Genomic DNA, 15,226 nt, shown 5'->3' on the forward strand with positions numbered 1-15,226 from the left:
CACTCGCTGAATTCTCTCACTTACCAATCTAAATGAAAAACTTGATATGTTTTTCGTCTATTTTACTGCGGGATCTCAGAATTTCCAGGCACCCGACTCGTCTCTTTCCCCATTCGTACTAAGTTTGCATGAGAGGGATTCAACAAGTCCAGATCATTTTGTCAACAAGTAATTCAACAAAAAGCACCCTTTACGGAAGCACTCTTTCCATTGTCTACCCGGACAACATTTAATTCATGTTTTGTGGCCCTTCTAAAGAGACAGACTCGTCAAATGTAACATGGATATTACCGCAAAGACTGATGACGGGACACTGACAGGAGGTGTCCCTGAGTTGGGGGTGGTGGGTTCCTACCTGTGTTTCGGGTAGGATGGGACCGTCCTCAGGTGAACTACGGTAGCATGTGGATAGCGGGGAGGCCACGATGACCGGGCTGGGCCGAATGAAGCCGCTCAGGTCGCAGCTGGGAATGTCATTCTCCTCCTGGAAAAATACAGGAAACAGCTGATAAAGCCATCGTTGGCAGGTCTGCCAGTCATCACTTCAGTAAGTCAAATCAAACCCCTACCTTTTTCATGACCAGGGTGTCCATGACGTAGAAGACATTCCATGGCACCCACACAGTGCGGTACTGGGTGAGGAAGGGAGCGCGCTCGAAGCTTAGGGTCAGGGAGGCCCCTCCGTTAGCCAACAGATCAAACCTGGACCAGGGGGTAAATTTAAGCTGTTAGTCATCCTAATCTCCCAGTTGGAGTAACACCTCAACACCATAGGAAGCAGCTGTTAGTGCTACTGCTTTTGTCCGCGGTGGCGCTATTGTCAAATATAAGGATATTGGAAAGGTCTCCAACTGTACTTTAATATGTACTGATTTATATATACAGTAGGTTGCATCTGATAGGCTGAAATCGGAAACTCCTCCTAAAATTTGACAGTTTTGATCACACAGGGTTGATAATCTGCTCGTGGCTCCCTCAAAGTCAATAACATAACTTATTCTACCAAGGAGGAGGGGAATGTTCTCCCGCCTCCGATACAGTGGCCAATTAGAAACAAGGTTTGTTTTTTTGCTTTATTCTTTTTTGCTCTACTCTTTTTTTCGATACATTTTTTTAAACACAGGGAAGTGTTTTTTGTTGTTAATAAGGAGTGAGGAGTACGACCATAAGACCTTAAGAACCAATAAGAACACATAACCACATACTTAACTTACCACAACCACATACTGAAGTAGTCAGCGAATCAGTTAACTTAAAAGAAAAGATGCTTCCTCTACATTTGTGGTTTCATTTCATAAGTAATTTCTTCCGCTGTAGAACATTATTCAGAAAAAGAAGAATGCAAATTCGCTGGTTTTGCTCTTTTTTTGCGTTTTCCTACCCCTGAAAGTGGAAATGGTTATTTGTGTGTTTGCCTTTTATTTCCCAGGTCTGTGGTTCTAAAAGTGGGTGTCATGGACCCCCGGTCATCCTTCAGGTGCTTTCAAGGGCCTTTGGCCAACTTACAAAAACATGGTTTTTAATTTAACTAATTCAATTTGGCAAACATCGACCAAACAAGAGGATGCTTGAGATTGACTCTTCAAATAATACTTTGGTGCCTAACCCCTTTCTCCTCGCACCCACTCGGGGGTAAATAGTCATCAGATTAAAATCGACAACGATAATAACATAAACACTCACATAGAGGGCTTCCTGGGACTGCAATCTTTTTAAACAGTGATTTGTTGTCTGATGTCAGTTGTTTTCCGAGACCAGTTAATTAGACGTTAAGATGTAAAGGAGATTTAGCTCTTAGCCACTGCGGCAGTAATGCGGCGTCACAATGCTAAACGTTTGAGCTGAATGGACCGTAATCAGCTGATCCGAATGCAGGGCTAAATGTAAACACCACGATTTGTGTTTATTTGCGTGGCTGCATGTAGTGTGCATTACCGTATTTGCATTTTCATCCCACTCGCCCGGCACATGACGCATTAGTTCCCCCAGGAGTGTACGCCAAATATTTTTCTTCTCCTAAGTGCATGAACGCTTTAATGTGTGGGTAGGGTGTGTGTGTATGTGTTGTAGGTGCGGTATAAATATTTGCAGGCATTTTTGCATGTGCTTGTTTTGTTGTTGCAATGATTGATTGTTCTCTCGACAAAAGCTGTGCATTTTTAAGAGGCGAGCAGCATCATAATGCTACTCCTAGTATTTCACATGATATACGATGATGACATATGCCAGTGTGCATAGTTATAAAATGTTCTATCACTGTCTCCAAAAATGGTCGCAAAATGTGACTGAATGGTCGCTATCTGTAGCCCTCTATGTGTGTGTGTGTGTGTGTGTGTGTGTGTGTGTGTGTGTGTAAGTGTGTACGTACATCCCATCCTTGCGCGTAATGGTGTAGCCGTGTTCTGTATAGTGGACAAACGTGACGTTGACCCCAATCAGTGGTGTCCCATCCGCTGTCAAGACCTGTCCTCTGATGATGGACACCAAGCTGTGGTAAAAAATTGAGAATTTTTTTGGGTTGAATGAGCAAACGCAGAAACATGACAAAACACAGTGGGGATTAATTGCATTATGAAGTCTAGCATGACAAAACACACACACACACACACACACACACACACACACACACACACACACACACACACACACACACACACACACACACACACACACCTCACCTACCTTGACAAAATCACCACCTCACACACACCTGTCTTGGCCATACACACATACAAGTAATGTGACACACGCACACACACACACACACACACACACACACACACACACAGCTTGATAATACACACATCCACACGCACACAACCTTGGCTTGGCAATATGTATCCAAACACACTAATGGGCATACACATACTATATAAAACATGCCAAAGACAAAATATGTGTGTAGAGCAGCTTGTTGAAATGCATAAGTGTGAAAAGCACAAGAAAAAACACATACACAGGGACAAATAGATGGAAATGGGCATAAAAAAAGATAATCTAAGATCAACACTGACACTGAGGAAATTGAGGAAAAGGTACACACACACACACACACACACACACACACACACACACACACACACACACACACACACACACACACACACACACACACACACACACACACACACACACACACACCATCTTCTCATAATTAAATTACACATTGATACACCCACAGTGTGTCTTCTAATAGCGAGCGGCGCCCTCTCTCATCACCATCATCCCATAATAATTCAGTATGCCAACGATTGTCCAGCTAATGCACCTGTAATTTACGCTGGGGAAGTAAGGGAGGAAGCGGGGTGGGGTGTGTGGGGTAGGTGGGGTTTGTAATAGCCAATCAGCTGTGAGTGTGTTGGAGAAAAAACAATGTTGGAAACAAGTAAGAGAGTGACTGAAGATGTCTCCCTAAAAAGGAAAATAAATACATGTACAATAAAAACACAATGTTATTATTTGTATTGTTTGGAGAAACAGGAACGGGGACGTGCAGCGAAGCAGAGACCGCTAGGATTGCTGTCCACATATTCATCTATGTTTACATTTAGACAATGGTACACACAGTGAATCCTAAAATCACCACTAGGCAACCACTTGCTTTAAAATATCAGTGCATTTTTTTAGAAAGGTTAAAAATACGGGAGATTGAAGGGAAAATATTTTAACAGGAGGACAGCGGAAGAGAAAGGTAAAATACGGAAGAATCCAGGGGAAAACAGGAGGGGTGTCAGGTGTAGTGCGGGCAGTGGTGGGCCGTCAGGGCCAGCAAGGCCTTCTCTGCTGGCCAAAACACTATCAGAATCACTGACTTGCATTTTTATATATTTATTTTCATGAATATATATAAAATTATTCCCAAATGTCTATTCTATTCATATAATTATTCCCAAATGTTAATTATATTCATTTCATAGCCTTTCTCTTGTTTGCGCTGTTTCCAGTAGTGTATGTTTATGTTACAGCTTTTATCCAATCAGATTTCATCCATCATGTGTTGCCATGTCAAAGAAATCTGCCTTGAGGCCTTCAGAATCAATGGTGTGGGTGCTTGGAACTTAAAATCAATGGCAACGAAGCATATTTCGAATTGGCGACACCAGAGCCATCAAGCAGGCGTTCAATAACATCGGCATTTTCCTGTCCTTTGATTGGATGGGCAGAGAGCGTGAGAACTAGCTAAACCACATTCGTAGCGACCTTTACAAGCTAAAATATTTCCGTTATTTAATAGTTTTTTCAACCCACAATGGCTGAAGGAGGAGAAGAAATTAATTCATATTATAATAATTCATAATTAATAATTAATTGATATAATCGCAGATATAATTTTAACGCCATTTTCAAGACCGACTTTTCAAGAAAAGCTGGACATCATAACAAAAGGTCGGCCAAGGATTTGTCCGCCACTTTCAAGTCACAAACTACGAGCGGTACCCTTGGCTTACAGCCTCTGAGGAACACTGCAAATTGTATTGCTGGGAATGTCTGTTATTTGCAACGGATTGACTTGGTGTTTGGAGCCACATTGGGTTTGCAAACTTGAGTTGTCTAACCGAGGCGGCAATGAGACACCAAAGCACGGCCGGACACTTACAAGCGACGGCGATTTTGAAAATGTTCGGGGAAACCAGCAGCTCAACGAACGAGTGCAACGGGAAATGGAACTCCACAACAAAAAGGTGAAGAAAAATAGGGAAAATTTGAGAGGACTGATCGATTGTGTCATATTTTTGGGTAAACAAGAACTTTCATTTCGGGGACACCATGAAAGCCCTGGATCCACAAATAGAGGCAACTATTTGGAGCTTCTTTCTTTTTTTGCTGAGAGCACTAGTGACATACATTATCACCTGTCCACTAAAAAAATGTTTTGAGGGACGTCAGGCAAAATAAAAAACGACCTGATTTATGCTACTGCTGAAGTGATGGGAGAAGAGATAAAAATGGAGAGTAATAAAGCACATTTGTCGCTGTTATGGTGGACGAGACGACAGACGTGAGTAATGCAGCACAGCTCGCACTGGTCCTGCGTTATGTGACGGACACGGGTGTCAAGGAGCGCTTCATAACATTTGAAGATGTTACTAGTGGCAAGCAAGCCCATGACATTGCTGCTCTTATTGTCCGTTTCTTGGAGTAAAATGAATGTCTGGATTAAGTTGTGGCACAGTGTTACGATGGTGCACCTGTCATGTCATCTGGACTAAATGGAGTGCAGGCTAAAGTTAAGGAGAGGGCACCTATGGTGTTATTCATACACTGCCATGCACGTAAACTAAATTTAGCACTGACTCAAGGGGCCTCAAAGCTTAAAGAATGCAAGATCTTTTTTGCCCACCTCAGTGGCCTAGCTGCATTTTCCTCCAGATCCCCTCAGCGCACGCAACTGACTAATCAAATCGATATTTGCCAGCGGCGTCTTCCTCGTGTGTCACCAATGCGGTGGCAATACACATCAAGTTTGGTCAGTACAGACTTTGAGAAGAAAGTCAGCCCTAAAGGAGCTGTTTCACCACATACTGGAGCATCATGATGAGTATGACGAGGAATCTGTGCGTTGTGCTGATGGATTTAATGCACGTCGGGACGATTTCGAGTTTTGTTTTTTGCTTCACACATTTAATGGGATTTTTGAGTACTCGGATGTGGCCAATTTGGTCAGATCTACGAAGCATGGAGAGGCCCAGCACACGGAGATCTTCACGCAAACTACCAACAACTTCACAGCAATATTCTGGACACCATTATTTGCCAGATACGGAATCGATTTCAAGACCATGGAAAATTAATGTTTCTGTCCCTCCTAGACCCCCAGCAGTTTCAGACACACCCGGAAAAAAATCCTGCATACAGCCTTAGCCAGCTTAACGCAGAGTCACGGAACACTTTTCGACCTGTCTCAGCTTAAAACAGAACCGACTGTAATGTATGCCGTGACTGATTTTGAATGGAATAGTCCCGCTGAATTTCATTCAGCAGAAAATTCTGAGGGAGAGCATGGGGCAGCTGTACACATTGGCATGTTTGCCGGTGACTATCCCTGTGTCAACTGCGTCTGTCAAGCGGACATTCTCTAAAGAGAATTAAAACTTATGCCAGAAATATGACTGGACAGACTCGACTTTCAGCATTACGCTCCATGGCGATTGAAAAGGGCTTACTGTCGGAGTTGAAACACACAGATAACCTGTACAACTGAGTCATTGAACTCTTCTTGAGGAAAGAGAGGAGGATGAATTTTGTGTACAAATAATCAAATGTTTTGGTTAGTGTAATTCATTTTCTTTATTTTTGTCATTTTGTCATCATATCAGGTTAATATTTATGCTTCTGCTATATATGTATGTGGCACAGCTCTGACTGCAGTGAAAGGAAACCTGTTGAATTGTGTTAATTAGGTTTCTTGCTTTAATAATGGCATTTATTCTTGCAATATAAAATACCTGTCTGTGATGCAACATCCTGTTCTACTGCATTTCTGTATACTATTGATGGTGTCTGTAAGCATGGCGCCATAATGATGGTATTTAGAGGTGGATTGATTTAGGTAGGACGCCACTGAAGGCCTAGGTGTAAAATTCACAGCCCGCCACTGAGTGCGGGTGTATGGTGTGTTTGTGAATGTCTCTGTGTGTGCATCAAAATAATTAACTAAAGGTATATACATCATGTTGCATCAGATTTAATCCTGACCAAAGAAAGGTTTTTATAATAGGTTGTTAGGTTGTGCGGGCGTGTGGGTGTCTATTCAACTCTTGAGCTGGTACAAATGTATTAACATGCGACTGTCAGCATGTGTCACTGAAAACATGACACAGAATTATAACCCTCCCCTCTGCCCCCACACACACACACACACACACACACACACACACACACACAGAGTTTTCAAGCCCTAATCCTAATGAATCAGCAATCCTGTTATGAGGTGGTGGCTGCAGTCTATTATGAACATATAAGAAGTTTTTATTACAGATGCCGCTCTACCGTCGCACAATGAAAAATTCTGTCTGGTATAAAAGAATGTGAGGGGGAAAAAAAATGACAGAACTGGCTGAATAGCACTTCCCTCGTATTCCTTCGATGTGGATGTACCTCCTACTCGTCTAACTCTCTTGCACTTTACGGACTGGAGTGTGAAAGTGAAGCTATGCCAAGCACGGCTTCCTCAATCAGTGCTCTCCTGGCTGACTGAGGAAAAAATCATGCTTCCCTTGACGTGTAAGTCAATGGGACCAAAGTACACACTTTTGAGTGAGTGAAAAATGAACGATAGCTTCTTTCCTTTGTGTTAACTACGGTGTAACTGCAGTGCAACATTTGTGTGAATATATTTGAGGGGTTTAGGGACCCGGTTTGATGACTTCAAAACACCTATCCACAAAATGATTCTTGACCAAGAGGACGGACATGGAAAAATGCGATGGAGAAGGATTGCTGCCAAACGCAGAGTCGCGTAAGAGATATTTGTAAAGCAACTGAAACCTCCATTGTCTGGAGTGTTAAGAATGGAGCCAGCAACTTTCTCTCACCATCCTCAAAATCATCTCGGTAATCAAGTCAAGGAAGTATGCGCCTTATACCCTATTATATTCAACCCCAGAGACTACTGTCAATGACTGTTCTCCATCTCGGAGTATTGATTGCAGTATGCGTGTGTTGGTTGCAATTTATGGATATCGTGGTACGTACATGTTTGACTTTTTGCTTTCTTACTCCCACTCTCTCCCTCTCTTGTCTCAAATTCTCTTTTGAAGGAACTTAAAGAGAGTGGGGGAGAACACCTTCACCAAACACTTGTCTCTCCAATGCACACACTGCCATCCCTGCCACTTCTCTCCAACTGTCTCCAAGATACCGGCTGACAGAGGCTAAAGCAGTCCCTGAGGGAAGAGGTGATGTACAGCTCAATCTCCAATCGTCCTCCTCCTCCACTCCCTTACTCAGTACAGTTTGTTTCCAATTCTGTATCTATAATGATGCAGAGGAACTTAGAATAAACATATTAGCATAAAATCCTAATGTGTAGGTGTGTGTACCAATAGGAAAATAATTGTTGCATACTCTGAGACATTTCCGCTTTGCGTGTGTGTGTGTGTGTGTATGTGTGTGTGTGTGTGTGTGTGTGTGTGTGTGTGTGTGTGTGTGTGTGTGTGTCTGTGTGTCTGTGTGTCTGTGTCTGTGTGTGTGTGTGTACTATATACGTGTGTCGTAGTGGGAGTAACCAATTCCATGCATTACTGTAATTAAGCATTTTTTATCAATAACTTATCTTGTGCATAGGATTGCATGTATATTCTGTACATTCATTTATTTGACTTTTCTTGTCTGTCTTTTTTTGGGGTATTTGTGTTTATTTAGCAATTTTATTTAATGTTGTACCTAACCTTCTATTATATTTAATTTCATTTATTTAGTAATAATTCAATTTTTTATTTTAGTTTTTGTGCATTTCTGTGTTTTACTTTAATTACTTATATTTTTTATTCAGGAGAGACCATTTAACTCATGCTTGATTAGTATCACAAACAATCAATTGTAATTAATTACACTACTAGGCAAGAAACGATACTTCTGAGATAGAAATTTACAATAATCCTTACAGATCTCGGGGTTGACCACCACACCCAACATGTAGTACGTAGATAAGTCACATCAACATCAACAGGTTTTCATCTGTTTATGCATTTAAAATGTTGTATATAACTGTTTTGAGATACAATTGTTTAGTTCGGTGGTGGGGTGCCACGTCACGCTGCGGGAGCTCACCTCTTATTAAAAGGGTTGTCACCAGTGACAATGTGGCTGGAGTCCGGGCCAGTGAGGAAGTGGATTCGCTGGTAGAAAGACCTAGCCACCTGAGGAAAACACACAGACACAGACACACACGCACACACACACACACACACACACACACACACACACACACACACACAGAGACACAGACACAGACACAGACACACACGCACACACACACACACACAGGGAGAGAGAGAGAGACAGAGAGAGAGAGAGAGAGAGAGAGAGAGAGAGAGAGAGAGAGAGAAATATGCAATGAGATGGGCCAGAGAGACAGAAAAGGAGACACGCAGGGAGAATACTGCGCATTAAGCCAGACAAGGGGCATTGTGACAGTGTGGAAGGAGATTGGGTCACATCAACAGTTCCAACACTTTGAAAAGTCTGGCGTCTATATAACCAGATCTGACAAAAAGTGTGAGGCGTGTAATTAATAACCTGGAGCGATTACTGCAAATGGCTTCAGAGAAACTCCTTCAAGTAAAAAAACATAAAAAAACAAACAAAAAAAACAAAACATATTCACCGGAGAATACTCATTTATACAATTTGTGCTTCTTTACGTTCCTGTTGTTGCATTTTCACAATTCATTCACTTCATCATATTTAAAATGGGGCGTTAGGGCTGAAAGTTACCCTGATGAAGAGATTACCGTTTGAAGGGTGAAATATCATATTAGTCAACCCAGTAATGATGTTCTATTGATATGTTTTCATTTGTCTTTTTTTCTTCATTCAGGTGGAGCAGTTGGGCTTTCACAATCTGGCGAGGAACCACTGCGATATGCAGCAGCAACGCAAGTTGTTCCACTGGAGTTGAAAGTGACAGCTTAGACAAGCTGCCTGATTCGTCAATGGCAGATCTGTTACGAAAAATATATTTAGATTCACAGCTTTATTTAAAGCTGTGAAATGACACGATGAGAAAGGAGGGGTCAAGTGTGTGAAGTTTAGGCGCCAGTACGTGGGTTTTTGGAATTATAGCCCAAAATATATACAACAAGGAACAAGGAACATTTCTAAAAGTCCAGAGTAAAGTAAGGACATAGCCAATCAATTTCAGCTGATGGACTCAAATGGTTTCCAAAATTCTCTGTCTTTCACACTAAATTATATTATATTATGATTTTATATTAGATAACATGACCTGAGTGAATGCTCTTTTATCTAGAGGGTTTTTATTGTTATTTATTTCTTATTATTTTATCAACATTTATTTGTGTATTTATTTATGTATTATTACATTATAATTACATTTTTAAATTGAGAATTATTTTCATATTTTTTTCATCGACTTCATCAAGTATCCAACATATTTATGGTATTTGCAGTATATTATATTAATTTTTACATGTTATTTGCTTAATTGCATACTATTTATTTTCTTATTTTTTTCCACAAAGTTGTTCCCTTGTGCAGTAAATGTACCTGTTAATTGCGTTTCAAAGCTACCGCAAATTATAACAAAGGAAAATTATATAGTAGCTATAACTGCTGTGAGCTGCGTACCTGCTGGGGGACCAGTGAGGCTGGAGACTGGTTGAGGACCTCGGCTGGGTCAGGTGACCCTCTGCAATATGGCTGATTCTGACAGGATGTTTGCAGGCAGCAGTCTGGGTCCATGCAGTCCGTCAAGCCATCTGAAATCCACACACAGTCATAAAGAGACACACTAATAGACACACATACTGTATTTGTGTGTACTGTATGTGTATTGTGTGGAGACAGCTGTATGTCTCACGAACATACTGTATATCCATACATGAAGGCAGATCAACCCATGTCAAAAACAACCACACACACACACACACACACACACACACACACACACACACACACACACACACACACACACACACACACACACACACACACACACATCCGTACACATATTTAATTGTTAGGCCTCACTTACAATGCTGAAAACCGTTAAATTGAATGTCAAATTTCAATGTGGATCCAATTTAGTTCAGATTGAAAGGTAAACAAAATATGACTATTAGTTAAACTAATTTTTTGAACTACTATTCCAATGCAAATCTCCAAAACTATGTCAGCACAGGTATCGTTGTCCATCTGTCAGCACCTTTCGTTGGTCAAGTGCAGCATAAAAAAACTCTCCATCTCTTGAAAGTTGCTTGTTTCCTTCCCTTTGACTTTCCGAGTACCTGGTGCAGTCACATAACTCAGCATCTGCTACTGTAGTAAACTGTCTTCCTGCTAAATAGTTTATGTAGACTACATCGTATCAGGCTTTAGTATTATTTCCCACTAGTGGACTATCTAGAAGAGTGGTCTTCAACCGGGAGTCCACTGCAGGGGTACTGCAGGGGGTACACCAATTCTTTTAAATCTCAAAATAATTGTTTTGACATTTGCATTTGGCATTGGCATTTTAAATGCATTTTGACAAAAAAAAAATACTCGGTGAACTCCAACAATTAACGCTAGGACAGCTGCGTGTTTCTTTTTCATTTCAGTAATCAGCTGAAAGCAATTCCCAGCTCCTTGGATTTTTAAGTAACATTCAAAAACCTCTGAATTTTCAGGCTAAAGTTAAATAAAAACACATTGTAAATGGTTTGTTTTATTGTATCGATAAACAGCATGTAAAACCCTATTTCACATTTGTGAAAACGTGAGAAAACAGAGAATGGATTTCAATGTTTTTTTTCAACACACCTTTTAAGACCATTTAAGACCAGGTCTAGATAGAAGAGAATAGAGAATAGAAAAATAAAAACGACTGTACTTATAGTAGTCAGACCGGGACTAGATTATAATAAAAAAGTCTAAACAGCAGCAAGAAAAATGTGGATTTCACTGTTTCTTCCACACAGACCAGTCACGCTTCATGACTTTGGGAGCAACGTCAAAACTTCCTTGTTCTAAACTGTTGAGTGGAATATTGATGATCCACAACTTCCCACGCAGGTGCGATGATGTCAGGATCGAGTGATCGGAGAAGCAATGGGATATGTTTGACTTCAGCCATGTTTGGAGCCATTTGGCATTGGGCATGTGAGAATAACTTAAAAATCTCTGATAATTTCCAAGACCATGGTTTGAGGTTTATTAACTTTCCAGTTATGTGTCCACATGTATAATAAATAATACACACGCACACACACACACACACACAAACTCACCTCCTTCATTGTCTTTGCCATCTGTGCAGAGTGTCTCCATGGCGACATGGCAGCCGGCCCCTCTCCATCCCGGTTGGCAGATGCAGTGCCAGCCACTGGCCTCCAGGGTGCAGCGACCGTTGTTGTTGCAAAGGCCTGGGCACCCCTCTGGGTTTTGGGACAAAAAAGTGCACAGCATTAGCACCAGTGCACTGGGCGTTACATGGATGGAATGACAGATGGATGGGATGTGGTCAAGTCAATACATTCCTATCTTTTCATTTACATGTCTATTTGTGTGTATGGGTTGACATTAAGGTGTGTGCGTGTGTGTGTGTGTGTGTGTGTGTGTGTGTGTGTGTGTGTGTGTGTGTGTGTGTGTGTGTGTGTGTGTGTGTGTGTGTCTGTGTGTGTGTGTGTGTGTCTGTGTGTGTGCAAATCAAATGTTCCTCCTGCGGGAAGGTCAATTTGGGGGCTGGATCTGCTAGGAACCTCATTCACAGACAGACAATAACACACAGACACATAGACAGTTGGAGAGATACACTGACCCATGTGCGAGGGAGACAGACTGACAGACAGGACAGTCGGGACGGTCAGGTCTCGGTGAAATGCACTGACTAGGTTGTAGTTTCACATGAACCCAAAATCAAAACAACAAAAAATTGCCTTCAACCAAGTTGCCGTCATTTGCAGAGTAATTACAAAAAAATAAAAAATAAAATAATAATAATAATCCATACCCAAACAAAGATGTCACGGCAATACTGTTGATGTTTATTTGGTCATTTAGATGATACAAGAAAATAGAAAGTTGAAAAGTCTTCATTATTTAGGAATATTAAAAAAAAAACACGCCACAAGGTCTTCATTTGTTGGAAATTCTGTCAAAACCGAATTACAAAGAAAAAAAATGGACGTGTGTGTGAATGTTTTATTTGAAGTGCACCATTGGCTCATCCCTGTCAGCCAGTCAACCAACAACATAAAAAGAACTAATCCATGTGAAAACACAACTGGTAGACAGACAGAGAACACACAAAGTATAGGGAGGTGGATTTGTTCGATTAAGCACCTCCGAGGAACTATACTTTATGCCCCCCCGCCCTTCACGGAGGAGACACAGAGGTTGTCAGGTGAAGGGTACTAAATATAAGGTGCGATATCTGAACCAAGCAAAGCCCAGTTGAAAAGGGAGGGAGAAAGACAGAGTGAGCGAGGGCGACAGAGAGAGAGAGGGGCGGCAGCGCAGGACACAACACAGCAGTACGGGGGGAGAGCGCCTGATCTGTGCTATAACACCTTTGAGGCCAGTCGTGCAACATCCAGTTTGTTTAGGTCGCATGGACCTACATGTACCACATTGACTGGAGAGGAATTCATCTTGAGAGGTTTTTTTTCTTTATATTAGACACCGTGGAATCAATCTCATTGCGTTGGATAGATTTCTATTTTTGCCTTTTTAACACCAAGATAGGCTGCTGGTCTGCAGCAGAGTTCGGGTCATTTATTCAATTGTATCTTTTTTATATTGGTCCAGTTGGTTTTGTCATGTTACTTTCAAAATGTAAGATATTACATATTGCTCATTACTTAAATTTTAAAGTAATACATTACTTTACAAAATGACTTGACCTTCTCTGCACTTCTGTGTCTGCTCAGTTTAATTTGTATACATGTTTAACACTTGATAAATGGTCTCTTCAAGAGATTTGGTCACATGCTTTATGTGAGCTCTGCGCATGCATTCGTTTGTTTTACTGTTTAGGAGCCACATTTTTCCGACTTTGCATTCATTTTTGCGACTCTTGTGTCAATTATCATTTGATTTCATACTGTAAGGACCAAAGAGCAAGTGGATTATCACCCGTGTGAGAAACTGTAATTAATACTATTTTATAAATGTAAAAACGAGTGGATTATTAACAACACAGTCTAAGCTGATGATGATGATGATGATGATGATGATGATGTAATAATACTACCAAAAGCGTATTAAAAATGCGTTACATTACTTTGTTACTTCAAAAAGTAATATATTACTGTATTATTACTGCTGCTATATTTCCACGAGGTCCCCGCTTTCTTCCCAGCTCATTTTTCAGTCTTGACAATTGTACAAGTTGTTTTGTGATTTTATTGCCTTTACAGTGCTTAACTTCACCGTTCTCTGAAGCTCATTCTCCCCCCATGCAAACCACACCAGTGTTTTCTTCCTCTCCGAGGGGATTGGGTGTAGGTTCATTGGCATGGATCTTAGTTCACAGCTGCGTCGTTGGCGCCTGTCTGAAAATTCTCAGGCCTCGTCCACATCTATATGTGTATCTCTGAGAACGCATCCAATTTTAAAAGAAATCTTGCCCACATCCACAGTGTTTCATAAAATCTCGCTGTCCAGACGAAAGCACAAAAAACGTTACAGGACCTGTCCGTATGTGCGGACAGGTCCTGTAACAGAGGCAGCGATCACGCTAACGGTTCTGATAACCGATCTGCATAGATGTGACTGCAGAGAGAGAGAAGGAAAGAAAGGAAGGAAGAAAAAAAGAAAGAAAGAAGGGAAAAAGAGTGGAGGAAGGGGCAGCTGGCAGCTGGAGAACTAGACGCACACTTATAAAAATGTTCAGGCCTCTGGATGCAGGACAATAGAGAAACCACACAGTGAGCGAGTGATTGAGTGAGTGAGTGAGTGAGTGAGTGGATGCATGGGTGCTTTGGTGTGCATTATACTGCATGGGGGTGTTGGCATTGGTGTGTGCGGTGTGCGCTTGCTTTCGGATTCAGACACAGACAAAAATTATTAGATCGGAAATACTAAAAAATCAGGACTACAAAGGACTACAACAACAAAAAGGTGGGTGATAATAGGCTTGCACAGGAAATGCCAACTGTCGTGCTTCAAGGCAGAGAGGGTCTGTGACAAAGAACATAGAACAGAAAAGGAAACAAAATAAGAAATAATTGACAAAATAAGTTAAGGAACAAAGAAAGAAAGAAATAAACAGAATGTGAGTGAAAGACATTCCGAAAGAGGATATCCAGGGAATAATGGAGCAGGGAGGGATAGTTGGAATAAAAAAGGCAAACGTAGAGATAGAGAGAGAGAGAGAGAGAGAGAGAGAGAGAGAGAGAGAGAAAGGGAGAGATAAGAAGAAGAAGAAATAAACAGAAGCATTGGCGAGTGGTATGCTCTGTAGGGATAACAGGCTCCTGGTGTCTTTGGGATGAATTACCTTTATATCCTGAGAATAGGAGAGAGGGCAAGGAGGGAGAAGAGGGAAGGAGTGTTAGGGAAG

General features: G+C 41.3%; 1 protein-coding gene across 1 annotated transcript in view; it reads right to left on the bottom strand.

The window, feature by feature from the left end:
- Positions 1–15,226, bottom strand: part of LOC307228932 (teneurin-3) — a gene marked incomplete at its 5' end in the record, with an annotated part of 375,882 nt that overhangs the window by 72,412 nt on the left and 288,244 nt on the right. Inside the window, 6 exons of the mRNA XM_079998784.1 lie at positions 356–484; positions 570–702; positions 2,369–2,488; positions 8,773–8,861; positions 10,312–10,442; positions 11,952–12,098. Coding sequence (XP_079854910.1) covers positions 356–484; positions 570–702; positions 2,369–2,488; positions 8,773–8,861; positions 10,312–10,442; positions 11,952–12,098 — 749 coding nt within the window. The remainder of the gene's footprint in view (positions 1–355; positions 485–569; positions 703–2,368; positions 2,489–8,772; positions 8,862–10,311; positions 10,443–11,951; positions 12,099–15,226) is intronic.

Source organism: Zeus faber, assembly GCF_960531495.2.
Source record: "Zeus faber genome assembly, chromosome: 4".
Taxonomy (NCBI): Eukaryota; Metazoa; Chordata; class Actinopteri; order Zeiformes; family Zeidae; genus Zeus; species Zeus faber.